At 42.9% G+C, this 21,040-nt stretch overlaps 1 protein-coding gene across 10 annotated transcripts in view; it reads left to right on the top strand.

The window, feature by feature from the left end:
- NAV2 (neuron navigator 2) overlaps window positions 1–21,040 on the top strand; it is a 775,852-nt gene that overhangs the window by 720,064 nt on the left and 34,748 nt on the right. For all 10 annotated transcript variants that reach the window (XR_008669893.2, XM_055356422.2, XM_063711041.1 and 7 more), the window contains 6 exons: window positions 2,527–2,550; window positions 2,665–2,739; window positions 11,881–11,964; window positions 12,322–12,433; window positions 14,393–14,538; window positions 17,332–17,504. Coding sequence is in view for 9 of the 10 variants with exons in the window: in XM_055356422.2 (XP_055212397.2) it covers window positions 2,527–2,550; window positions 2,665–2,739; window positions 11,881–11,964; window positions 12,322–12,433; window positions 14,393–14,538; window positions 17,332–17,504 (614 nt within the window). In the remaining variant the exon portion in view is untranslated. The remainder of the gene's footprint in view (window positions 1–2,526; window positions 2,551–2,664; window positions 2,740–11,880; window positions 11,965–12,321; window positions 12,434–14,392; window positions 14,539–17,331; window positions 17,505–21,040) is intronic.

Here is a 21,040-nt window from a genome sequence, read left to right on the forward strand (position 1 = left end):
TTGATAATTGGGGCCCAACCCCAGAGACAGGTGGGCACAGTGACAGACAGTGGCAGAGGCATGGGGAAGGGCTGTTAGGGCCTGTCGATAGAAGTGTTTCAAAGTAGGGCTTGTCCTATGTGGATGGCTAAGCCTGCTAACAGGCCTCCGCCAGCCTTCTAAATGTTAGATAGTGGTTACATTCTCACCATTAACTTGTACCCTTTGGATTGAACTCGGGGCTTATTTCTGGAAAGTCCCCATGAGAATGTAGCTATAGGAAAAGTGCAGGAGAATATGCATAGGCTCTGGAGCCAGACTACTTTAGATCCAGTCCCAACTCTGCCACTTACCAGCTGTGACCCTGGACAAATGACTGAACCTTCCTGTGCCTCAGTTTCCTCATACACAAAACAGAAAGCAATAGTATTAGTACCTCCTCAAAGAGTTGTTATAAGGATTAGATGAATAATGAATGTAAAGTGCTTGGAACAGTCTCTGGCACATGGTAAGCATTCAATAAATGCTAGCTGTTATTACCAGAATGCAGGCAACACAAAGTCAGGGACTTGATCATGTTCACGGCTCTATCTTAGGTTCTTAAAAATAGTGCCTGGCACACAGTAGGAAATCAGTAAATATTTGATAGGTGGTGGTAGTGAGGATGGATGGACAGACAAAGACAAATGAATATTATCTGGGAGGGAAGAGTGAGCTCTGAAGACATCTTCTAACCTTCTCCTGAAAGCATTTCTTAGATAAGGAGGTTGTTCAGTGTGACTTTATACAAGACATTTAACCTCTCTGAACCTCAGAAGGAATACAAACAAACCTACCTAATGGAGTTTCTGCAAGGATTAAATGACTTGGCTCCATGTATTTAAAAATTGGTTGCTGCTAGTAGGAGTCAACCTAGAGGAGGGGACTTGTGGGCAGGATCAGGAGGGAGGACAATGGGGAGCATAGGTTGAAGGCAGATCAGACAGGAAGCAGCTGCCTACCTATTCCAGCTGATGGATGTGCCCTGCGAGTTCTAATGAATCATATCCACTTTGTATTGTGAACTAATGGAGACGCTGACATCAGGGTCAGATGCTGATTTTTTTAAAATAATGGGCTTATCCCTAGTAAAATTGGATTAGGACACCTAGCGAGGACCCAAGGACAAAATAGAGTTCTTACTGATGTTCACTCACCTATCTGGTTCCCAAGTCACTCTTCCCTCCCTGGGTACAGCGATGGGTAGAGAGAAGGTCAGGAACACTCAACATTTCCAGGAAGGAGGAGGGTTCCTCTTTATGAGCCCCTGTGGGAACTAGAGGAGAGGGAAAGAAAGGTTCCTCCTGCAGCAGGCTCCCCAGTTCATGTGGGCTCCCCCTGTGGGAGGAGAGAGGGTCTTATAGTTTCTGGCTAGCAGGTACCTGTGTCACCTAGACACAGAGCCAGCATGTAAGAGACAAAGAGGGAAGCCAGTAAGAAGGGCAGCAGAGTTAACGATTACTTCACAGGGTCACAGGTAATTGGGGTCCTTGAAATCGGACAGCACGAAGATGAAGGCCACGTTTATCCTCACAACCTGTGGAGTTACCAGGCTGGCTGATAGGGGCTCCCAAACCCCCCACACTTTGAGATCTTTCTACCCTGGTGCTCCCACTGCAGTGTCCTAGGGAAGTGAGAGGAGGGCAGAAAATGGGGCAGAATTAACCCAGGAGCAGTCTTCCTTGCTCCCTAGACAGGGTTGCCAGAGAAAATACTAAACCCTCAATTAAATGTGAAATTTAGATTAACAACAAAATTTTTTTTAGTATAAATATGTCCCTAATATTGCGTGGGACATATTAGACCCTTTGTTTTATTTTTTGAGATGGGTAGCCTCTGTTGCCCAGGCTAGAGTGCAGTGGTGTGATCTCAGCTCACTGCAATCTCCACCTCTTGGGTTCAAGCCATTCTCCTGCCTCAGCCTCCCAAGTAGCTGTGATTATGGGTGCATGCCATGACACCTAGCTAATTTTTTTTTTTTTTTTGTATTTTTAGTAGAGATGGGTTTCACCATGTTGGCCAGGCTGGTCTTCAACTCCTGACCTCAAGTGGTCCACCAACCTCAGCCTCCCAAAGTACTGGGATGTCAGGCATGAGCTACCATGCCCAGCCCTAGACTTTTTTGTTTTTTTAAAAGCTATTCAAATTTAACTAGGCCTCCAGTATTTTTGTTTACTAAATCTGACTCATGGCCTTCTTATCACATATCTTCTTCTGAGCACTTTACCTATCACCATCCCTGCCTGGGGAGCAGGGTGGCTCCTCACAACCAAAATGTGGAGTGGTGTTCTCATTCTTCCTAATTTTTAAAAATCATAAGCTGTTTGTATTTGGCCTTTCTGATGGGTCAATTTAATTGAACCAGTTTTTCCAGAGAAATACACCAGAAAAGAAACTAATAATTCTTCCAGACTGCTGCAACTATCTGAATATGGTGTTCCCGATGGGCTGGACTACACTATTCTTTGTTCCTTAACTGGTCTAATTTCCTTTATGTTTTCTTTACAGCCAGAAGAAAAATGCCAGTCAGAGGTAAGGAACAGCTTTCTGGTTGGATTTCCTCTTTAACTATTGTCAATTATTTGACCCTGCTCACCTTGGAAATGGACTCCCAAAGCATGTAACCCTCTCCCTTGTCATCTTTAGATTCGCAAGCTGCGGCGGGAACTGGATGCCTCCCAGGAGAAAGTTTCAGCTTTGACCACCCAGCTGACAGCAAATGTAAGTACAGACATAGGGCAGTAGCATCAGGACAGGAAGCACCATCCTTGCCTTCTGAACAGCCTCAAGTCCTCCTGTGCTGAACAAATAGAAGTAGCACATTATAAAGAAAAAGACACAGGCTTTAGCATCATGGGTGTGAATGTCAGTTTGGACACTTACTGGCTTTGTGACTTTGGGTAAGTTCTTGAACCTCAGCCTGCATGTCCTCATCTGTGTAATGAGGGTGATAGTATTTACATCTCAGTATTGGCCCACAGTCAATGCTTGCAATATGCGAAGTGCTTATTAAAATGTTAATTTCTCTTCCTCTTTCTGAAAATTTTGATTTTAAGGGTGGGAAAAAAAAAGCAAAAAGGAAAGAAGGGGGAAGAAAAGAAATGTAGGGCTTTTCAATATGTAGGTAGCTGCTCTGTCATTGTGATATACACGATTATGAGTTTAGGAGATGCTGCCAACCAGCATTCAATTCAACAACTGTTTGAGTGCCAGCTATGCCCCGGGCACTGTGGGTTCAACAGCAGAGCAAGCACAGTGACTGACATCTTAACATTCAGTCTCTGGGACAGCAGAGAAACAAAACAAACAATTCTGCTATAACATGATAACTGTTAAGATAAAGGGAGGAGGTGGTAGTGGGAATAACTAGGGGGAGCACCTAGCTCACTCTTGGTGAGGGATGAAAAAGGGGACAGCTCATCTGATATTGAAAATAAGAAAAAAATTTTTTAAAAGGGGGACAGGAAGGACTTCGTGGAGGAGGTGACATCTAATGGATGCTAGGTAGGGGAGAATGCATAGGGATGACAGCATTCTAACCAAAGAGAATAATTTGCACAAAGGTTAAGGAGAAAGATCTTGGTGTATTTTGAACTCTCAGTAGGTGGATGTAATTAGTGTCTATGGCTTGGATGTGGAGAGGTAACGGTGGAGAGGGGACAGAAGTAGGGAGGAAGAAGGCAGCGAAGAAAGCCAGGGGTCAGATCACAGTGTCTGAGCTGTTGGGGTGAGCATCAGGGCTTCCTCCTGAAGTTAGTAGACACCTCTCAGTGAGTTTTAAGTAAGCAGTGGGTGGGCTGGTTTGCACTTTAGATAGAGGATCAGAGTAGAGGCAGAGGCGCCTCATCCCCCACCCCCATCAGCCATGTCTGTATAGGAGCCCTGATGCACAGCTGTGATCAGGTGAAGGCTGAAGCTCAGAAGGCAGAGCCTGAGATATCGAAAGGTACTAAGGTGCCTCTGAGGCAAGGCTTGCTGCCCAGGAGTTCACCACCCAGCCTGAGCCCGTTGATAAATGTGTTCAAGCCAGACAGAAAGCAACCTGCATGACCAGAGCATGTCGTTAAAATGGAAACCAACTTCAAGAGGCTGTCTTCCCTCAACTAGAAAACTGAGCCAGTTCCCCACATTAGTCATTCACCTGGAGTTTTTGCCATGGTATTCCCAGCTTGAGCCTTAGTTTACTCAAGGGAACCATTTCTCTTTAAGGTCGGCATGTGACATACCTAGTACAGTGCTTGACCTTAGTTATTAGCTCAGTAACTGGTAGCTGCCCCCATTAATATGTAGTCTCCTAAGTTCTCTTTCTTTTCTGGAAATCTTTGATTTTTTTAAAAACCCTAACATAGGAGACCACAACGTGTTTTGTAATCTTTTATTTTCTTTACCTCTTCTGCCACCAGTAATGCTATGAAAAGAACTTTAAAAACTGACATGAGAACTTAATTCTGAGGCGTAGGTCCTATTCAGAAAAACAGTATTCTATAGACAGGTTCTATTCCATGGGCAGATTCTTCATCTGGATAACTAGATGTGTAGATTTGAATCCAGAACAAACCCTAGACCCAGCAAGTCAGGGTCCTCTGGGTGTAATCCAAATGTGTGGTTTGACAGCAAACCCCTGTCAAACCACAGTGATTCTGAGCTACTCTCCTAGTTTAAGAGTTACAGATGCCAATTGTTGCCTTTACTAGTCAACAAATAGTAGTTAACTTACTTTCCGGTGAACTTGGGTTAATTGTTCCAGTGACCTCGTGCTGCCACAGGAGCCTCACCTTGGGCCATTTGGAACTCTGCTCTCTGTTCTAGAAGAGTCAGAGTGAGATCCCTTATATTATTCCAGAAGAGTGTTTTGTTCCTCATAAAAGGCGCTGAATCCAGTATTGTTTTAAAGTAAATATTTAGTCTTACCGCACACTGCTGGAAGGGTGAACATGTTTTATTGTCTGCCATCTTTCTTGCAAACCAAGCTGTGTTTGTTTTTCTAGGACAAACTACTCAAAGCCACCTTCTCTGAGTGTTTTTATACCACTTGTGTTTGTTTTCCCTGGGAATGTGAGCGTGGCACTTGATGAGTAGGCTGTTGTGTGTGGCTCTGAACCAGGCTTGGAACAGCCTCCACAGCCTGTATTTTCATAGTTGTGCTAATGACACAAAGGCAACCCTTTTGCTTAGCAGAAAAATGGGATCCTCTGGATCTCCAGAGCAAATGTGTTTTCTTTTTAAGCTTGCAAAAACACCTTCTCAATAGCAGTCTTCATGGGGTCAGGTTTTTAAAATTTTTTTTTTATTATACTTTAAGTTCTGGGGTACATGTGCAGAATGTGCAGGTTCGTTACGTACGTATACATGTGCCGTGATGGTTTGCTGCACCCATCAACTTGTCATCTACATTAGGCATTTCTCCTAATACTATCCCTCCCCTAGCCCCCCACCCCCCGACAGGCCCTGGTGTCTGATGTTCCCCTCCATGTATCCATGTGCCATGTGTTCTCATTGTTCAACTCCCACTTATGAATGAGAACATCCAGTGTTTGGTTTTCGGTTCTTGTGTTAGTTTGCTGAGAATGATGGTTTCCAGCTTCATCCATGTCCCTGAAAAGGACATGAACTCATCCTTTTTATGGCTGCATAGTATTCCATGGTGTATATGTGCCACATTTCTTTATCCACTCTATCATTGATGGGCATTTGGGTTGGATCCAAATCTTTGCTATTGCGAACAGTGCTGCAATAAACACACGTGTGCATGAGTCTTTAGAGTAAAATGATTTATAATCCTTTGGGTATATACCCAGTAATGGGATTGCTGGGTCAAATGGTATTTCTAGTTCTAGATCCTTGAGGAATTGCCACACTATCTTACATAATGGTTGAACTAATTTACGCTCTCATCAACAGTATAAAAGTGTTCCTATTTCTCCACATCCTCTCCATCATCTATTGTTCCCTGACTTTTTAATGATCGCCATTCTAACTGACATGAGATGGTATCTCATTGTGGTTTTGATTTGCATTTCTTCATATGTTTGTTGGCTGCGTAAATGTCTTCTTTTGAAAAGTGTCTGTTCATATCCTTCACCCACTAAATGGGTGGGTGGGTGTTTTTTTCTTGTAAATTTGTTTAAGTTCTTTATAAATTTGTTTAAGTTCTGGATATTAGCCCTTTGTCAGATGGATAGATTGCAAAAATTTTCTTCAATTCTGTAGGTTGCCTGTTCACTCTGATGAAGTTTCTTTTGCTGTGCAGAATCTCTTTAATTAGATCCCTTTTGTCTATTTTGGCTTTTGTTCCCATTGCTTTTGATGTTTTAGTCATGAAGTCTTTGCCCATGCCTATGTCCTGAATGGTATTGCCTAGGTTTTCTTCTAAGATTTTTATGGTTTTAGGTCTTAGGTTTAATTCTTTAATCTATCTTGGGTTAATTTTTGTATGAGGTGTAAGGAAGGGGTCCAGTTTCAGCTTTCTGCATATGGCTAGCCAGTTTTGCCAACACCATTTATTAAATAGGGAATCCTTTCCCAATTGCTTGTTTTTGTCAGGTTTGTCAAAGATCAGATGGTTGTAGATGTGTGGCATTATTTCTGAGGCCTCTGTTCTGTCCCATTGGTCTATATATCTGTTTTGGTACCAGTACCATGCTGTTTTGGTTACTGTAGCCTTGTAGTATAGTTTGAAGTCAGTGTGATGTCTCCAGCTTTGTTCTTTTTGCTTAAGATTGTCTTGGCTATGCAGACTCTTTTTTGGTTCCATATGAAATTTAAAGTAGTTTTTTTACAATTCTGTGAAGAAAGTCGTTGGTAGCTTGATGGGGATAGCATTGAATCTATAAATTACTTTGGGCAGTATGGCCATTTTCATGATATTGATTCTTACTATCCATGAACATGGAATGTTTTCGCATTTGTTTATGTCCTCTCTTATTTCCTTGAGCAGTGGTTTGTAGTTCTCCTTCAAGAGGTCCTTCACATCCCTTGTAAGTTGTATTCCTAGGTATTTTATTCTCTTTGTAGCAATTGTGAATGGGAGTTCACTCATGATTTGGCTCTCTGTTTTTCTGTTATTGGTGTATAGGAATGCTTGTGATTTTTGCACATTGATTTTGTATCCTGAGACTTTGCTGAAGTTGCTTATCAGGTTAAGGAGATTTTGGGCTGAGAAGATGGGGTTTTCTAAACATACAATCATGTTATCTGCAAACAGAGACAATTTGACTTCCTGTTTTCCCAATTGAATACCCTTTATTTCCTTCTCTTGCTTGATTGCCCTGGCCAGAACTTCCAATACTATGTTGAATAGGAGTGGTGAGAGAGGGTATCCTTGTCTTGTGCCAGTTTTCAAAGGGAATGCTTCCAGTCTTTGCCCATTCAGTATGATATTGGCTGTGGGTTTGTCATAAATAGCTCTTATTATTTTGAGATACATTCCATCAATACCTAGTTTATTAAGAGTGTTTAGCGTGAAGGGCTGTTGAATTTTGTTGAAGGCCTTTTCTGCATCTATTGAGATAATCATGTGGTTTTTGTCTTTGTTTCTGTTTATGTGATGGATTACGTTTATTGACTTTCGTATGTTGAACCAGCCTTGCATCCCAGGGATGAAGCCCACTTGATCATGGTGGATAAGCTTTTTGATGTGCTGCTGGATTTGGTTTGCCAGTATTTTACTGAAGATTTTCACATTGATGTTCATCAAGGATATTGGCCTGAAATTTTCTTTTTTTGTTTTGTCTTTGCCAGGTTTTGGTATCAGGATGATGCTGGCCTCATAAAATGAGCCAGGGAGGATTCCCTCTTTTTCTATTTGGAATAGTTTCACAAGGAATGGTACTAGATCCTCTTTGTACCTCTGGTAAAATTTGGCTGTGAATCCATCTAGTTCTGGACTTTTTTTGGTTGGTAGGCTATTAATTGCTGCCTCAATGTCAGAACTTCTTATTGGTCTTCTCAGGGATTTGAGTTCTTCCTGGTTTAGTCTTGGGAGGGTGTATGTGTCCAGGAATTTATCCATTTCTTCTAGATTTTCTAGTTTGTTTATGTAGAGGTGTTTATAGTATTCTCTGATGGTAGTTTGTATTTCTGTGGGATTGGTGGTGATATCCCCTTTATCATTTTCTATTGCATCTTATTTGATTCTTCTCTCTTTTCTTCTGTATTAGTCTGGCTAGCAGTCTATTTTGTTGATCTTTTCAAAAAACGACCTCCTGGATTCACTGATTTTTTTGAAGGGTTTTTTGTGTCTCTATCTCCTTCAATTCTGCTCTGATCTTAGTTATTTCTTGTCTTCTGCTAACTTTTGAATTTGTTTGCTCTTGCTTCTCTAGTTCTTTTAATTGTGATCTCAGGGTGTCGATTTTAGATCTTTCCTGCTTTCTCTTGTAGGCATTTAGTGCTATAAATTTCCCTCTACACACTGCTTTAAATGTGTCCCAGATATTCTAGTATGTTGTGTCTTTGTTCTCATTGGTTTCAAAGAACATCTTTATTTCTGCCTTAATTTTGTTATTTACCCAGTAGTCATTCAGGAGCAGGTTGTTCAGTTTCCATGTAGTTGTGTGGTTTTGAGTGAGTTTCTTATTCATGAATTCTAATTTGATTGCACTGTGGTCTGAGAGACTGTTTGCTATGATTTCCATTCTTTTGCATTTGCTGAGGAGTGTTTTACTTCCGATTATGTGGTCAATTTTAGAATAAGTGTGATGTGGTGCTGAGAAGAACATATTTTCTGTTGATGTAGGGTTGAGAGTTCTGTAGATGTCTATTAGGTCTGCTTAGTCCATAGCTGAGCTCAAGTCCTGGATATCCTTGTTAATTTTCTGTTTTGTTCATCTGTCTAATATTGACAGTGGGGTGTTAAAGTCTCCCACTATTATTGTGTGGGAGTCTAAGTCTCTTTGTAGGTCTCTAAGGACTTGCTTTATGAATCTGGGTGCTCCTGTATTGGGTGCATATATATTTAGAATAGTGAGCTCTTCTTGTTGCATTGATCTGTTTACCATCATGTAATGGCCTTCTTTGTATCTTTTTATCTTTCTTGGTTTAAAGTCTGTTTTATTGGAGACTAGGATTGCAACTCTGCTTTTTTTTTTTTTTTTTTGCTTTCCATTTGCTTGGTAAATATTCCTTCATCCCTTTATTTTGAGCCTATGTGTGTCTTTGCACGTGAGATGGGTCTCCTGAATACAGCACACTGATGGGTCTGGGCTCTTTATCCGGTTTGTCAGTCTGTGTCTTTTGATTGGGGCATTTAGCCTGTTTACAATAGGAATGCCCGTAACTGGAGTCATGGGTGACAATCAAATGCAGAACTGAAATCAATGGAAATCCAATCATTTACATTTAACTTTGTCATTCATTTGCAATATGAGGATAGTAAATGTTCTTTGAGACATCCAGGCCCTGGCCTGTTTCCTTTGTCAACTATGTGACTGTCATAAATTGATTGGCTTTTGTTTTGCCACACTCTCCAGGGCAGACTAAAGCATATCTCTTTATTTTAAAATGCAGAGGCACTGTCTCCATGTTTTTTGTTTTTTTGTTTTTTTTTTTTTTTTGAGACAGAGTCTCGTCCCGCTCTGTTGCCCAGGCTGGAGCACAGTGGCACAATCTTGGCTCACTGCAAGCTCCGCCTCCCGGGTTCATGCCATTCTCCTGCCTCAGCCTCCCGAGTAGCTGGGACTACAGGTGCCCACCACCACGCCCAGCTAGTTTTTTGTTTGTTTGTTTGTTTTTGTATTTTTAGTAGAGACGGGGTTTCACCATGTTAGCCAGGATAGTCTCGATCTCCTGACCTCAGGGTCCGCCCGCCTTAGCCTCCCAAAGTGCTGGGATTACAGGCATGAGCTACCATGCCTGGCCTGTCTCCATTTTTAATAGAGAGAGGGAGTGCAATCAGAAAGAAGCTAACTATTCCACTTAACATTTCTACTACAAGTAGAAATGCTCCCTGCCAGCGGTTGATTCTAGAGATGTCTTAGCCTCCACCATCCCTGTTTAATGAAGTCTAATAACAGGCCTCTCTTTACCCCTCACATCTCTCCTTAGATTGAAATGTCACTGTGCCTCCTCACAGTGCACGGCAAAAGCTTCTTCCCACCCACCCCCCATGCTTATCCAGCATTGATTCCTCACTGTGTGTGTCAGTCATCTCCTCCTCTCGCATTTCACAGCATGATCAAATCTCACCTCTCCCAAGCTCCTCCCATGTATCCTCTGCCCTTCTCATCCCTCTTGTAGCCCACTGTGTTTCTACTCCCCCTGTCTACACCTGTGTTCTCAGGTACTCTCACTCCTCTCATAGTTTCTCTTGTCACTTTCTCATTCCCAAACCTCCTTCTTTCCCCACAAGTGTCCATGCATTCCTGTGTTTTGCAGTACCTGAACAGTTCATAGGCCATTTTCACCGGTCTTGTTTCATTTAGCTGAAAATAGCCCTGGGAGGAAAATAGATATTGGTACCATTTCATATATGAAGCTGAGGCTACTAGGATCAGGTGATTTGCTCTGTTATGGGTATTCAGAAGGAACTACAGGGAGAGCTGAAGACCTCTAACTCTAAATCCTGTTCCCTTCCCCTGTACTACACTGCCTCCTTTATCTAAGTGCTTTTCTTTTCAATCCTTTAATTGCTCATCCAACATATATGACTGAGTGGCTGTTTTTGTACCAGCAGTGTGGATACAGTAAGGAGCAAGGTAGACATGGTGTCAGCCCTCGTCAAGTGCACAATCTGGTGATCCTTCTCATCTGCTGCTCAAATGCCTCTCACTCTTGGACATGCCACTATTCCATTATACAAGTAGGGATTGGAGTTTAGAAGATCCTAGCTGCCTAATGGCTTCTTCAGTCCATTGCTGGAAATTCCTTAGCATGACTGTTTGAAACAGCTCCATTCTTTATTTTTGGCTTTAATAACATTACCAGAATTCTCATTCAATCAACTAATGTATCACCTACTACTCTGCTTCACAGTCAAAAGCTTAGTGTTAGGGCACAAAGTTACCTCTTACCCTTGAAGAGCAAGTGGCAGTCAGGAAAATGCCACATTTCCCCATTCTTAAACTTACTCTTTTTTTGTATTTTAACATCTCTGAAAATTAGATGCTATTTTACTTATAACTGGAAGCATTTAAAAAATTCTTAGAAATATAAAATAATGGTACATCTTATGTCATATTCTAACAGAAGTGTATAAAACTACGTGAAAGCCTGTGGGAAAGTGGTAACCCCGTGGAGGAACTGGGAAACATTTCTCCGAGGAGGTAGCAGATGGGCCTTTCAGTGGCTTTTTATTAACCAGGATTATAACAAGCAAACTACGCCAACCATTTTGTTTGTTCATTCTACTAACATGCTTAATATGAGCCTCTATTGTGAGCTTAGCACTTGGTGAACAGAAGATCATCCTCCACTGTAGTAGAGAAGACAGACATACATTACCAATTACAAGACTGCACGTATTTTTTAACTATGATATCTCAAAGTGTATATCAGAAGTACAGTTTGCTTGTGAGAGTGCATATGAGGGTGTCATGAAAGTACGAGCCGAGAGCTCTTTAGACAGACAGGTAAAAATTATTAGGCAAGGAATGGGAGAAAGGGTTGAGAGGGAAGAACATTTCAGGTAGAGGGGAAAAGATGTACAAGGGCCCTAAGGTGGGAAGGAGCACGGGTTGTTTGAGCAAGTAGAAGACTGGAGTGACTGGATCCCAAAGAGAGTGGTGGGGAGTGGGATTCAAGAGGAGGCTGACAAAGTAGCCTAGATCAATGGACCCACAGGATTTTCATCTTTAAGAGCCAGACACCTTCTAAGCACTCTTGCCTTGCAAGGTAATATAACTGAGGTTGTGTCTTCCCCTCCAGGCTCACCTTGTGGCAGCCTTTGAACAGAGTCTTGGTAACATGACAATCAGGCTCCAGAGTCTGACCATGACAGCTGAGCAGAAGGTAAGGCAGAAAGGATACTTTAACCCTCCCTACTTGGAGTTAACAACAAACTTGAAAATACTATTCTTTCATTTCAGATCATTGTGTGGATGTTAATGTATTTCTTGAACTGTTAAAGTTTAATTGTAAGGAGTCCAATCTGTTGAGTGAAAATATGACAGATTGATAATGGCATCAATGATAGATCTTGTAGTTATAATCCTACTTTTATGTGTTTGTTCATGCCTGTTGATCCATCTGAAAGGTTTTGTTGAGCTACTTCATTCCCGCTCCTCCTGTGTTGAAGCCAAGTTGTACTTCAGTTGAACTCTGTACAGAATGATTTTAGGCTGACCAATAATTTTTTCTGTTCCCTAGGATTCAGAACTGAATGAGTTAAGAAAAACCATTGAGCTGCTAAAGAAACAGAACGCAGCTGCCCAGGCTGCCATTAATGGAGTAATTAACACACCTGAGCTCAACTGCAAAGGTAAAGTAAGGGAAACAGCCTTTAGCCAGAAGACCTGCCTGCCCTTAGGAGCCCTCCCCTGACATCATATGATGCAACCTCCTTGCTAGAAGACAGTGTCTGAGTAATTCAGCTCCATGTCAGGCGAGCAGGACCTGGAAGGCAAACACCTTTAATTAAGTCACTTCTGGCCTCTACAAAGATGGCTATGGTAGTTCATCTTCTTCTCTGATATATCTGAAAAATGGAAGAAAACATGTTTCTATTGGCAGAGTGTTAAAGTATTTTACAACCCTTAATTTCACTAGCACTTTGATATTTGCATGCTGATATATGGCATAAGCTGAACTGAGTTCCTCCCTTATTTGTCCAAGAAAAGATTTCTTTTTTTTTCTGAGACAGTCTTGCTCTGTCACCCAGGTTGAAGTGCAGTGGTGCAATCTTGGCTCACTGCAACCTCTGCTTCCCGGGTTCAAGTGATTCTCCTGCCTCAGCCTCCCAAGTAGCTGGGATTACAGGCATGTGCCACCATGCCTGGCTAATTTATGTATTCTTAGTAGAGACAGGTCTTGCCATGTTGGCTGGGCTGGTCTTGAACTCCTGTCCTCAAGCAATCCGCTCACCTCGGCCTCCCAAAGTGCTAGGATTACGAGCATGAGCCACCATGCCCAGCCCAGGAAAACGTTTCTAAGTGAATTATTTTGTCCTTGTGTATCTTGGGGTAATGTAGGAGTGCAGGTGAGTTAGCTCTCATAACAATAATATTAACAGTAGTAGTAATCATAGAAGTAATATGGAGAGCTAGGATTTATGGAACACTTACTATGTTCTAAGGGCAGTGCTAAGTGTTTCAATGATTTCATTATCTGGTTTTCTTTCTACAACAATCTTGTGAGTGTGATTCTGTTCTTTCCTCCTTGTACTGATGAGGACACTAGTGTTCATAGATGAGAGTCACTTTCTTTTTCTTTTTTTGAGACGGAGTCTCACTCTGTTGCCCAGGCTGGAGTGCACTGGCATGATCTCCGCTCACTGTAACCTCTGCCTCCTGCGTTCAAGTGATTCTCCTGCCTCCACCTCCTGAGTAGCTGGGACTGCAGGCGCATGCGAACATGCCTGGCTGGTTTTTGTATTTTTAGTAGAGACAGGGTTTCACCATGTTGGCCAGGCTGGTCTCGAACTTCCGACCTCAAGTGATCTGCCTGCTTTGGCTTCCTAAAGTGCTGGGATTATAGGCATGATCCACTACACCCGGCCGAGGGTCACTTTTTAAGGTCAGGGATTAGGGAGAAACTGAAGTGGGGCTAGAACCTGATGAGTTGGTTTGACCCTACAACTAGTGTTCTCAAAGACCAGGCTTTAGGTGTAGTTCTGTCCTCATGAGAAAAACTATCTGCAAACTTTATGTCAGATATCACACATTTTCAATATCGGTGTTGTTTAGTCTATTGGGCCTCCCGGAAAAGTGATAATAGCTTTGAAATGGGAAGGATTTGCAAATGAGTTGGCTGGACAGAGTCAAGGGAAAAGAATATCCAGATAGAGGGATAGCACATGGAAGGGCCCTAGATGAGGCAGGCATGGCACTTCCAGAGGGCTGCAAGAAGGCCACTGTGACAGGAGCCCAGAGAGCAGGAGAGGGAGGGGGCTAGCAATGAAGGTGCCAACTGCTCAGTTCACAAGCACATTTCCACACCTATCTAAAGCTTAAGAGCTGGTGTTGGGGAAATTCTCCCTACACCTCCCTTGACTTCTGTTTTGTAAAGTGGGGAGAGATAGACCTCATTTAATTGACCGAAGAGGGCAATGCACTCACCTATTCAAGGATCTTAGAAACAGCTGTAGGGAACAGAGTTGATGTATATGTGGAAAACACCCAGTAGTCCTCAGGTGGGTGGGTTTTGCTTAAAGGGCAAAATCCTGAGATAAAGAATAGGGCTCAGGTTGGCAGCTGCTGAAACACCCTGCCTTGGTCTCCAGGAAATGGCACTGCCCAGTCTGCAGACCTCCGCATCCGCAGGCAGCACTCCTCAGACAGCGTCTCCAGCATCAACAGTGCCACCAGCCACTCCAGCGTGGGCAGCAACATAGAGAGTGACTCAAAGAAGAAGAAGAGGAAGAACTGGGTGAGTGCACATCCACTCTCCTGGGGCTGACAGACAGAGTCAGTTGCAGAACTGGCTGCTGCATCTCCCGAGATAAAGTCCAGCCCAGCTACTATCTGTGGAACACAGCACTTTGGGCGTAGATCCCAGGAAATGGTTTGTGGATGGGTTTTTACTAAAATCAATATTGTACTCAGCAAAACACTAGAATCTGTAACATCCCTACCACTTTGTATTTTTTTCTCTTTCATGAGACTTTTCATAAAGTACTCATCTTTCATTTCATATGTGTGTCATTTCTTCCTCATTATATGTTGGCCACGAAGTTTCAGGTACTAGAGGAAAGTTATTCTTAAATGGTTTCTTTATAGATCCAAAATATTTTTTTGAGCATATTGCTAGTTATCCCATCTTTAGCCATAATCTTTATCTATTTATTTACACAAATGCCTAGGGATAGCATCAAACCAACCCTCTCTTTGAAAACTTTTTGACCATGTCCTATAAATAAAAGTTTCCTAATGTCAGTGTTAGAAGTTAGCAAGTAGTTCTAAACCAGGGGTTGTACCTCAAATAACAAGTTTAATAGAATCAGTCTCCATTACAGTGTTTCTCCATGTGTTCATAATCCCAATGAGTTATTTGAATTTCTGGACAGTGGTGCCTTGAGTGGTTTTTTCCACTCTCCCAGAAAAATTCCACCCCACACTCTCCATCCAGTTTTTTAGTTCTTCTTTAAAGGCTACCGAGCTCTGACTGAGATTTGCTATCCCTTGTCTTCAGTGCAAGAATATCTCAAGTTGATCTGGAGTTGACCAGTGGCCCCTGTTCCCCATTTGTGCTGACGGCATCCTGTTTCACTAGTAGCTTCAGTGTCCTCATTCATTCTGTACACTTCTCACTCATTTTGTGTTATCTTGGATGGGTGGCGAGGTCTAGTGATACAGACATCAGGGATTTAGTAAATTTGGTTGTCACTGACTTGCATTGGAAGCAAGCTAAAAAGCCAGTCTAGTGTGACCCTCTCATCTTTCTGATTAAATTTTCTTTTTTAAGTTACTAATGGCTCTTAGTCAACTTATTTGTTATGACTAAATACAGGATTAATTCATATTGCTGTCTCTAATATGCAATCGATAAACATGGTCTGCTTTGATTTTCAAAGTGACGAGAGAGATATTTTCTATGAAAAATAGTGGTTATTCCATTTTCTTCAAGAAATAAAACGTGCTTATGTTGCTTTAAGACAACTCCCGCTTATCAGTCAAATCAGGGAAGATGGATAATTGGCATCCTCAGCTAATCCCAAAGCTTAGCTCTGTCTGATCTTTGTAATCTCCTCTTCCACCTGGCTTTTCACCAGAGGTAGAGGCAAGGATTTCAGTTGATGGCTTGTGTCCCTCATCCTTCTGTTTCTGTGACTGCTCTCTGGAAATATTATCAGAGGTAGGAAATGGGAGAGAAAAGGGATCTAGATTTGCCCACAAGCTGGACATGTGGTTTATTATAGATGAAACCTGTTGATGGGAGAAAAATCTCATCAATTTTTAGAATGGCCTGTTTTCTGAATTTTTCAGTGGCTAAGAAAACCCCTGGAATGTATTTTCACAAGGAAAAAAGACTTTAGAAAAAGGAAATTACTTTTAAAAAGCCTGTTTTCAAGATGAAACATTATTTTTTGGCCTGGAAAAATCTGATTATGGCTTTCAGAGAAGACATTGCATTTTAATTCTTTATGTTCTCATTAAAATGTTTAGGTCTCCATTTCCTGCAACAGAGAGGGGGGGAAAGAATTTTCAGATCCATCTCATGATTTGGGGAAATTGTAATATACTAGCTCCTTTTCCCCCCATATGGTTAATAAATTTCTTTAAAATAACCATTTTCTGAGTAACAAGTGAGATGGCTAATTCGCTGCTTATTAGATTATCTTCTTATATACACAAATAGCTGAAACTCCTAAGTGGATAGGTTAAGGAGCTATACAGTCATCCAGGGCCAGTGTAACAGTGAAGCTAGAATTGCTCAAAAAGAAGACATCCTCTCCAACCTCCCCAAAAATTTAAAGCACAGAGAGGTGACTGACAAGAAAAAAGAAGAGAATGAGAAGCACAGGAAGGTGGGAGGCAGCCATTTCAGCCAGACAGGGAAAAGCTGGAAGAACTGGAATTGTAGAGGACTCCCCAACCTGCTATTCCCTTCCTTTCAGAAGGGAGGAACATGCCCCCAATGCTTTTAAAGATTTGTGTTCCTACTGGAAACCTCCCCTGTGTGTGGTGTTTATTATTAGCCATGTTGTGTCTGAAAGTCCGAAGCTTTCCCTGTCACTGGCTTTCTCTGTTAAAAAATTGTCTTTTTTCCTCCCCCTTCCCCATTTTTGCTTGCGTTTTCTCTGGCAGGTCAATGAGGTAAGCAAGACCAACTTTAATATCAGATACCAAGCTAACCCATCCATTGATATGACTAACCTCATCCGCATCCATCACCGTGTCTGAGCATCCTGCTTTGTTGCTGTGTAACCTCATCTTCCCAACATCCATCTGCTGAGCCAGACTCTGTGTTGCTGTTGGCATCTAGTCTTGAACCAAGAGTAGGCATGGAATGTTACCCACAGATGCAGTCCCTCAAGCTGGCAACACCAGATAACTCTTCCTCCCTTAATGCACTGATTCAAAAGAGCTCTTGGGAACCTCTTCCATTGGTGGGGGGAAAAACATGGGAGAATGAATCGCTTTTTTGTGTGCATGTCTCTGTTTTGCCAAGGCCTAAGCATTGGTTGCCCCCGCTGTGAGACTGACAGTCTTGTATATTCAGTTACGCAGCTCCTTCAAGCAAGCTTTCGGGAAGAAGAAGTCCCCAAAATCTGCGTCCTCTCATTCGGACATTGAGGAGATGACGGATTCTTCTTTGCCTTCCTCACCAAAGTTACCACACAATGGGTCCACAGGTTCCACCCCACTGCTGAGGAATTCTCACTCCAACTCTCTGTAAGTCTGTCTGTCTGGTCAGATAACATCTTTGGCCCCTGAGAACCTTCTCCAGTAGGAATGGCTAGGAGTCCTGTTATGACACATCTGCTCCTTGGGATCCTTTATGCTTTGCTTTAATAGGACTGTGCATGTTCTTTCAATGCTTTAGGACTGGGAAAGTTGAAAGAGAAAAGAAACTTAGGTTTTCGTTCTGACGGTGTCAATATCCATAACTAACTGGTTGGCCTTAAGCGGGTTACTTAAGTTCTCTTTGTTTCCATACCTTTATATATCAATTTGAGATAATGGTTTTTGTGTACGTATCCTAGCCCTAAGAATTGAACGAGATAAATGGATATACTGCTTGCTTCCTGCAACAGTAAGAAAGGCTGGCCCTGCTCAGTAGGGCTGAATTTCTTTTGAGACCACGGTGTTCCAGGTCTAGAATTAAAGAACTGGAGCACAGGTAGTCTGCAAGGAAAGTTGTCAGAGAGATGAGACAGTGCATGGGAGAAGAGGGAAGTCATGGCCAGGGTCAGGACAGCCACTGAGATAGGGTTAGAGAAAGAAGTTTGGTTGTATAAACTTCAGTTTCCTCACTAGTAAAAATAGGGTTCATTACATATACTTCACTGGATTCTTGGGAAGGCCAAGTTAAATACTATGCATGAAGGGCCTTTTCTGTGCTGTTCCATCTTTCTTCATTCTCAGGGGGCCAGGTCTGTGCCACTGACCCTAAGTCCACTTAACCAGCCAGCCCACTGAAGACAGCATAAGTGTCTTAAGGCCCTGCCTTAGCAGCTTACCAGATGGGTAGAGGGAGTACAGGCAAAATCAGCCTGTCCAGAGGCCAGATCTTTGTAGTATACCAACTGCATAGGAGTGGAAGAGAGGAAACAGAGGATAGTAGGGTTATGACCTTTTTTTGGTTTTGTTTTTGTTTTTGAGATGGAGTCTTGCTCTGTCGCCCAGGCTGGAGTGCAGAGGCATGATCTCGGCTCACTGCAACTTCTGCTGCCCAGGTTCAAGCAATTCTTCTGTCTCAGCCTCCTGAATAGCTGGGACTACAGGCGCATGCCACCATGCCTGGCTAATTTTTGTAGTTTTAGTAGAGACGAGGTTTCACCATATTGGTCAATCTGGTCTCGAACTCCTGACCTCAGGTGATCCACCTGCTTCGGCCTCCCAAAGTGCTGGGATTACAGGCGTGAGCCACTGCACCCAACCAGGGTTATGACTTTTAAGCAACCTCACCCACTATTGAAACATGGCCCTGTCAGGGTCTCTACTTTACTGAGTTAGATGATCAATTCCTCTTTTCTTGGAGAACACCCTAGTAAGAGGTAGCCACAGGGATGTGTACTTCCTACTGCTATGGGTGAGGGTGAAACTGAATGGGGGAAGGAAGAAGGAGACTGAGGGACTGGACTTCGGTTTGGCCCTGCAGTGCCCAGCCCAGTGCCCTGTGTTATTTTGAGTGAAGAATTAGACAAATGACTGAGAGAGTGTGTCCTCCTCCATCTGCAGAGTGCCTAAGGAAAGAGTAAAGAAGCAGTTGCCTGTGACTCTCACACATGCCATCATCCCAAAGCATCCCAACTCAGTTGTCTCCTGACCAGGAGAAAAAGGAACTCATCATGTCTTCTTTATTTATTGATTTAAACTTTTTGTATAGCAACCTGTGTGAGCAGAGCACTATTCCAGATGCTCTGAAGAGACCAAAAAGGGGTTAACCAAGCCAGGAGCAGTTACTGTCGCCTGTAATCTCAGCAATTTGGGAGGCCAAGGAGGGAGGATTGCTTGAGGCCAAGAGCTGGCAACCAGCCTGGTCAACATAGTGAGACTCTGCCTCTACAAAAAAAAATTTTTTTTAATCAGTCAGGCATGGTGTTGCATACTTGTAGTCCCAGCTACTTGGGAGGCTGAGGTAGGATGGTCACTTGAGCCCAGGAATTTGAGACTCCAGTGAGCTGTGATCACCCTGTACTCCAGCCTGGGTGACAGAGTAAGGCCATGTCTCTACTTAAAAAAAAAAAAAAAGTTAAACAGATTCTCCACCCCTGAGAAGAGTAAATACTAGTGGAGACATGACATAGTACAGTTCATTCTACTCCTGAACTTTCACTCTGAAGGCCCCATTCTCAGCTGTGGTTACAATAAAGTACAAGACAAAGTTCCTACTCATGGACCCTGTATACCAAGAGAGGAGATGAATGTTAAACAAATAAATCCTGAATAAACTAGGAAAATTAGAGAGTGCTAAGGGCTAATGCTGTGAATTAAAACACTGCTGAGATACAGAGTACCTTGGCAGCAACTTTAGATGGGGTGGTCAGAAAAGAGCCCTCTGAGTAGGTGACATTTCAGCTGAATCTGCATGCCAGGGGGAGCCACTGGGTTAGTTTCAGCAGGTAACATTAGCTGCTGTAACAAACTCAGCCCAACGCTCAGCAGCTTTACATATGATTGTTTATTTCTTGCTCACTCCAAACCCAGTGCAGATAGTCCTAGTCAGCAGGTGGCCTGCCCTCTAGTGATGTAGGCACTGAGGCTCCCGCCATCCACAGGGCCCAGTCCACTGCCCAACGTTCTGTGTCCAGCCAGTGGGCGTGGGGGTGTGGAGAGTGCAGAGGAACCTGCAGGAGGGTTTTAAGGACCAGGCCTAGAAGAGGCTTATGTCGCCTCTTCCCACAGTCCACTGACCAGGACTCAAAGCCATACCACCTGCAGCAGAAGAAGTGAAGGAGGAAATGGGCTTTGGTGAACACATAGCAGCCTCTGCCACCCCAGCCTCCCAATGAGCAGGGCAGTCTTCCTGACCCAAAAAATAAATAACACAAGGAGCCTGATGTAGAAACAGGTTCGATGAGTCTGAAAGAGAGAGGGATGGACAGCGTGACTTCCCACATATGCGAAGAGGCTACAGCCACAGACATAGTCAGGGCCTAGAACACGCAAGGCTTTGAAGTGAATTCTCATCCGATTTCAAGTATAATGGGTGGGTGTGGTGGAGTTTGAAACAGGAATATGAGATAATCTGAATTTACAAAGATCAGTCTCTGTTCTGTGTATAAGGAATATGGGGAAGGGAGATCACCTAGGGGCTCTTAGCCACTCTGGCCCACTTGTTCTTTGAACATTCCAATCACACTCTCCACCTCAAGGCCTGTGTCCTTCCTGTGTCCTCTGCCTGGTATGCTCTTCCCTCAGATATTTATTTCCTTAGGTCTCTGCTCAATGTGACTTAATGAATAAGGCCTTGCCCATTCACTTGCATAAACCAACATTCCACCATGAGCCAGTGCTCCCCATGGTCCCTTTGCCCCTGCTTCATTTTTCCCCATTGCACATGTTGCCCCCTGACACCTGACGTAGAGGTTTTCCTTGATTATTTGTTCTCTGTCCCCCACCCCAACCCCAGATCTACAGTAGAAGCTCCATGGAGGTAAGTACTGTATTGGTTTTGTAGGCACTCAAATATTTGGTGGAATGAATGAGCCACTGATAACAGTAGTGAGTTCTGGATGTATTTAGGATATATTCTTGAAGAAAAG

This window comes from Gorilla gorilla, chromosome 9 (genome assembly GCF_029281585.2).
Source record: "Gorilla gorilla gorilla isolate KB3781 chromosome 9, NHGRI_mGorGor1-v2.1_pri, whole genome shotgun sequence".
Taxonomy (NCBI): domain Eukaryota; kingdom Metazoa; phylum Chordata; class Mammalia; order Primates; family Hominidae; genus Gorilla; species Gorilla gorilla.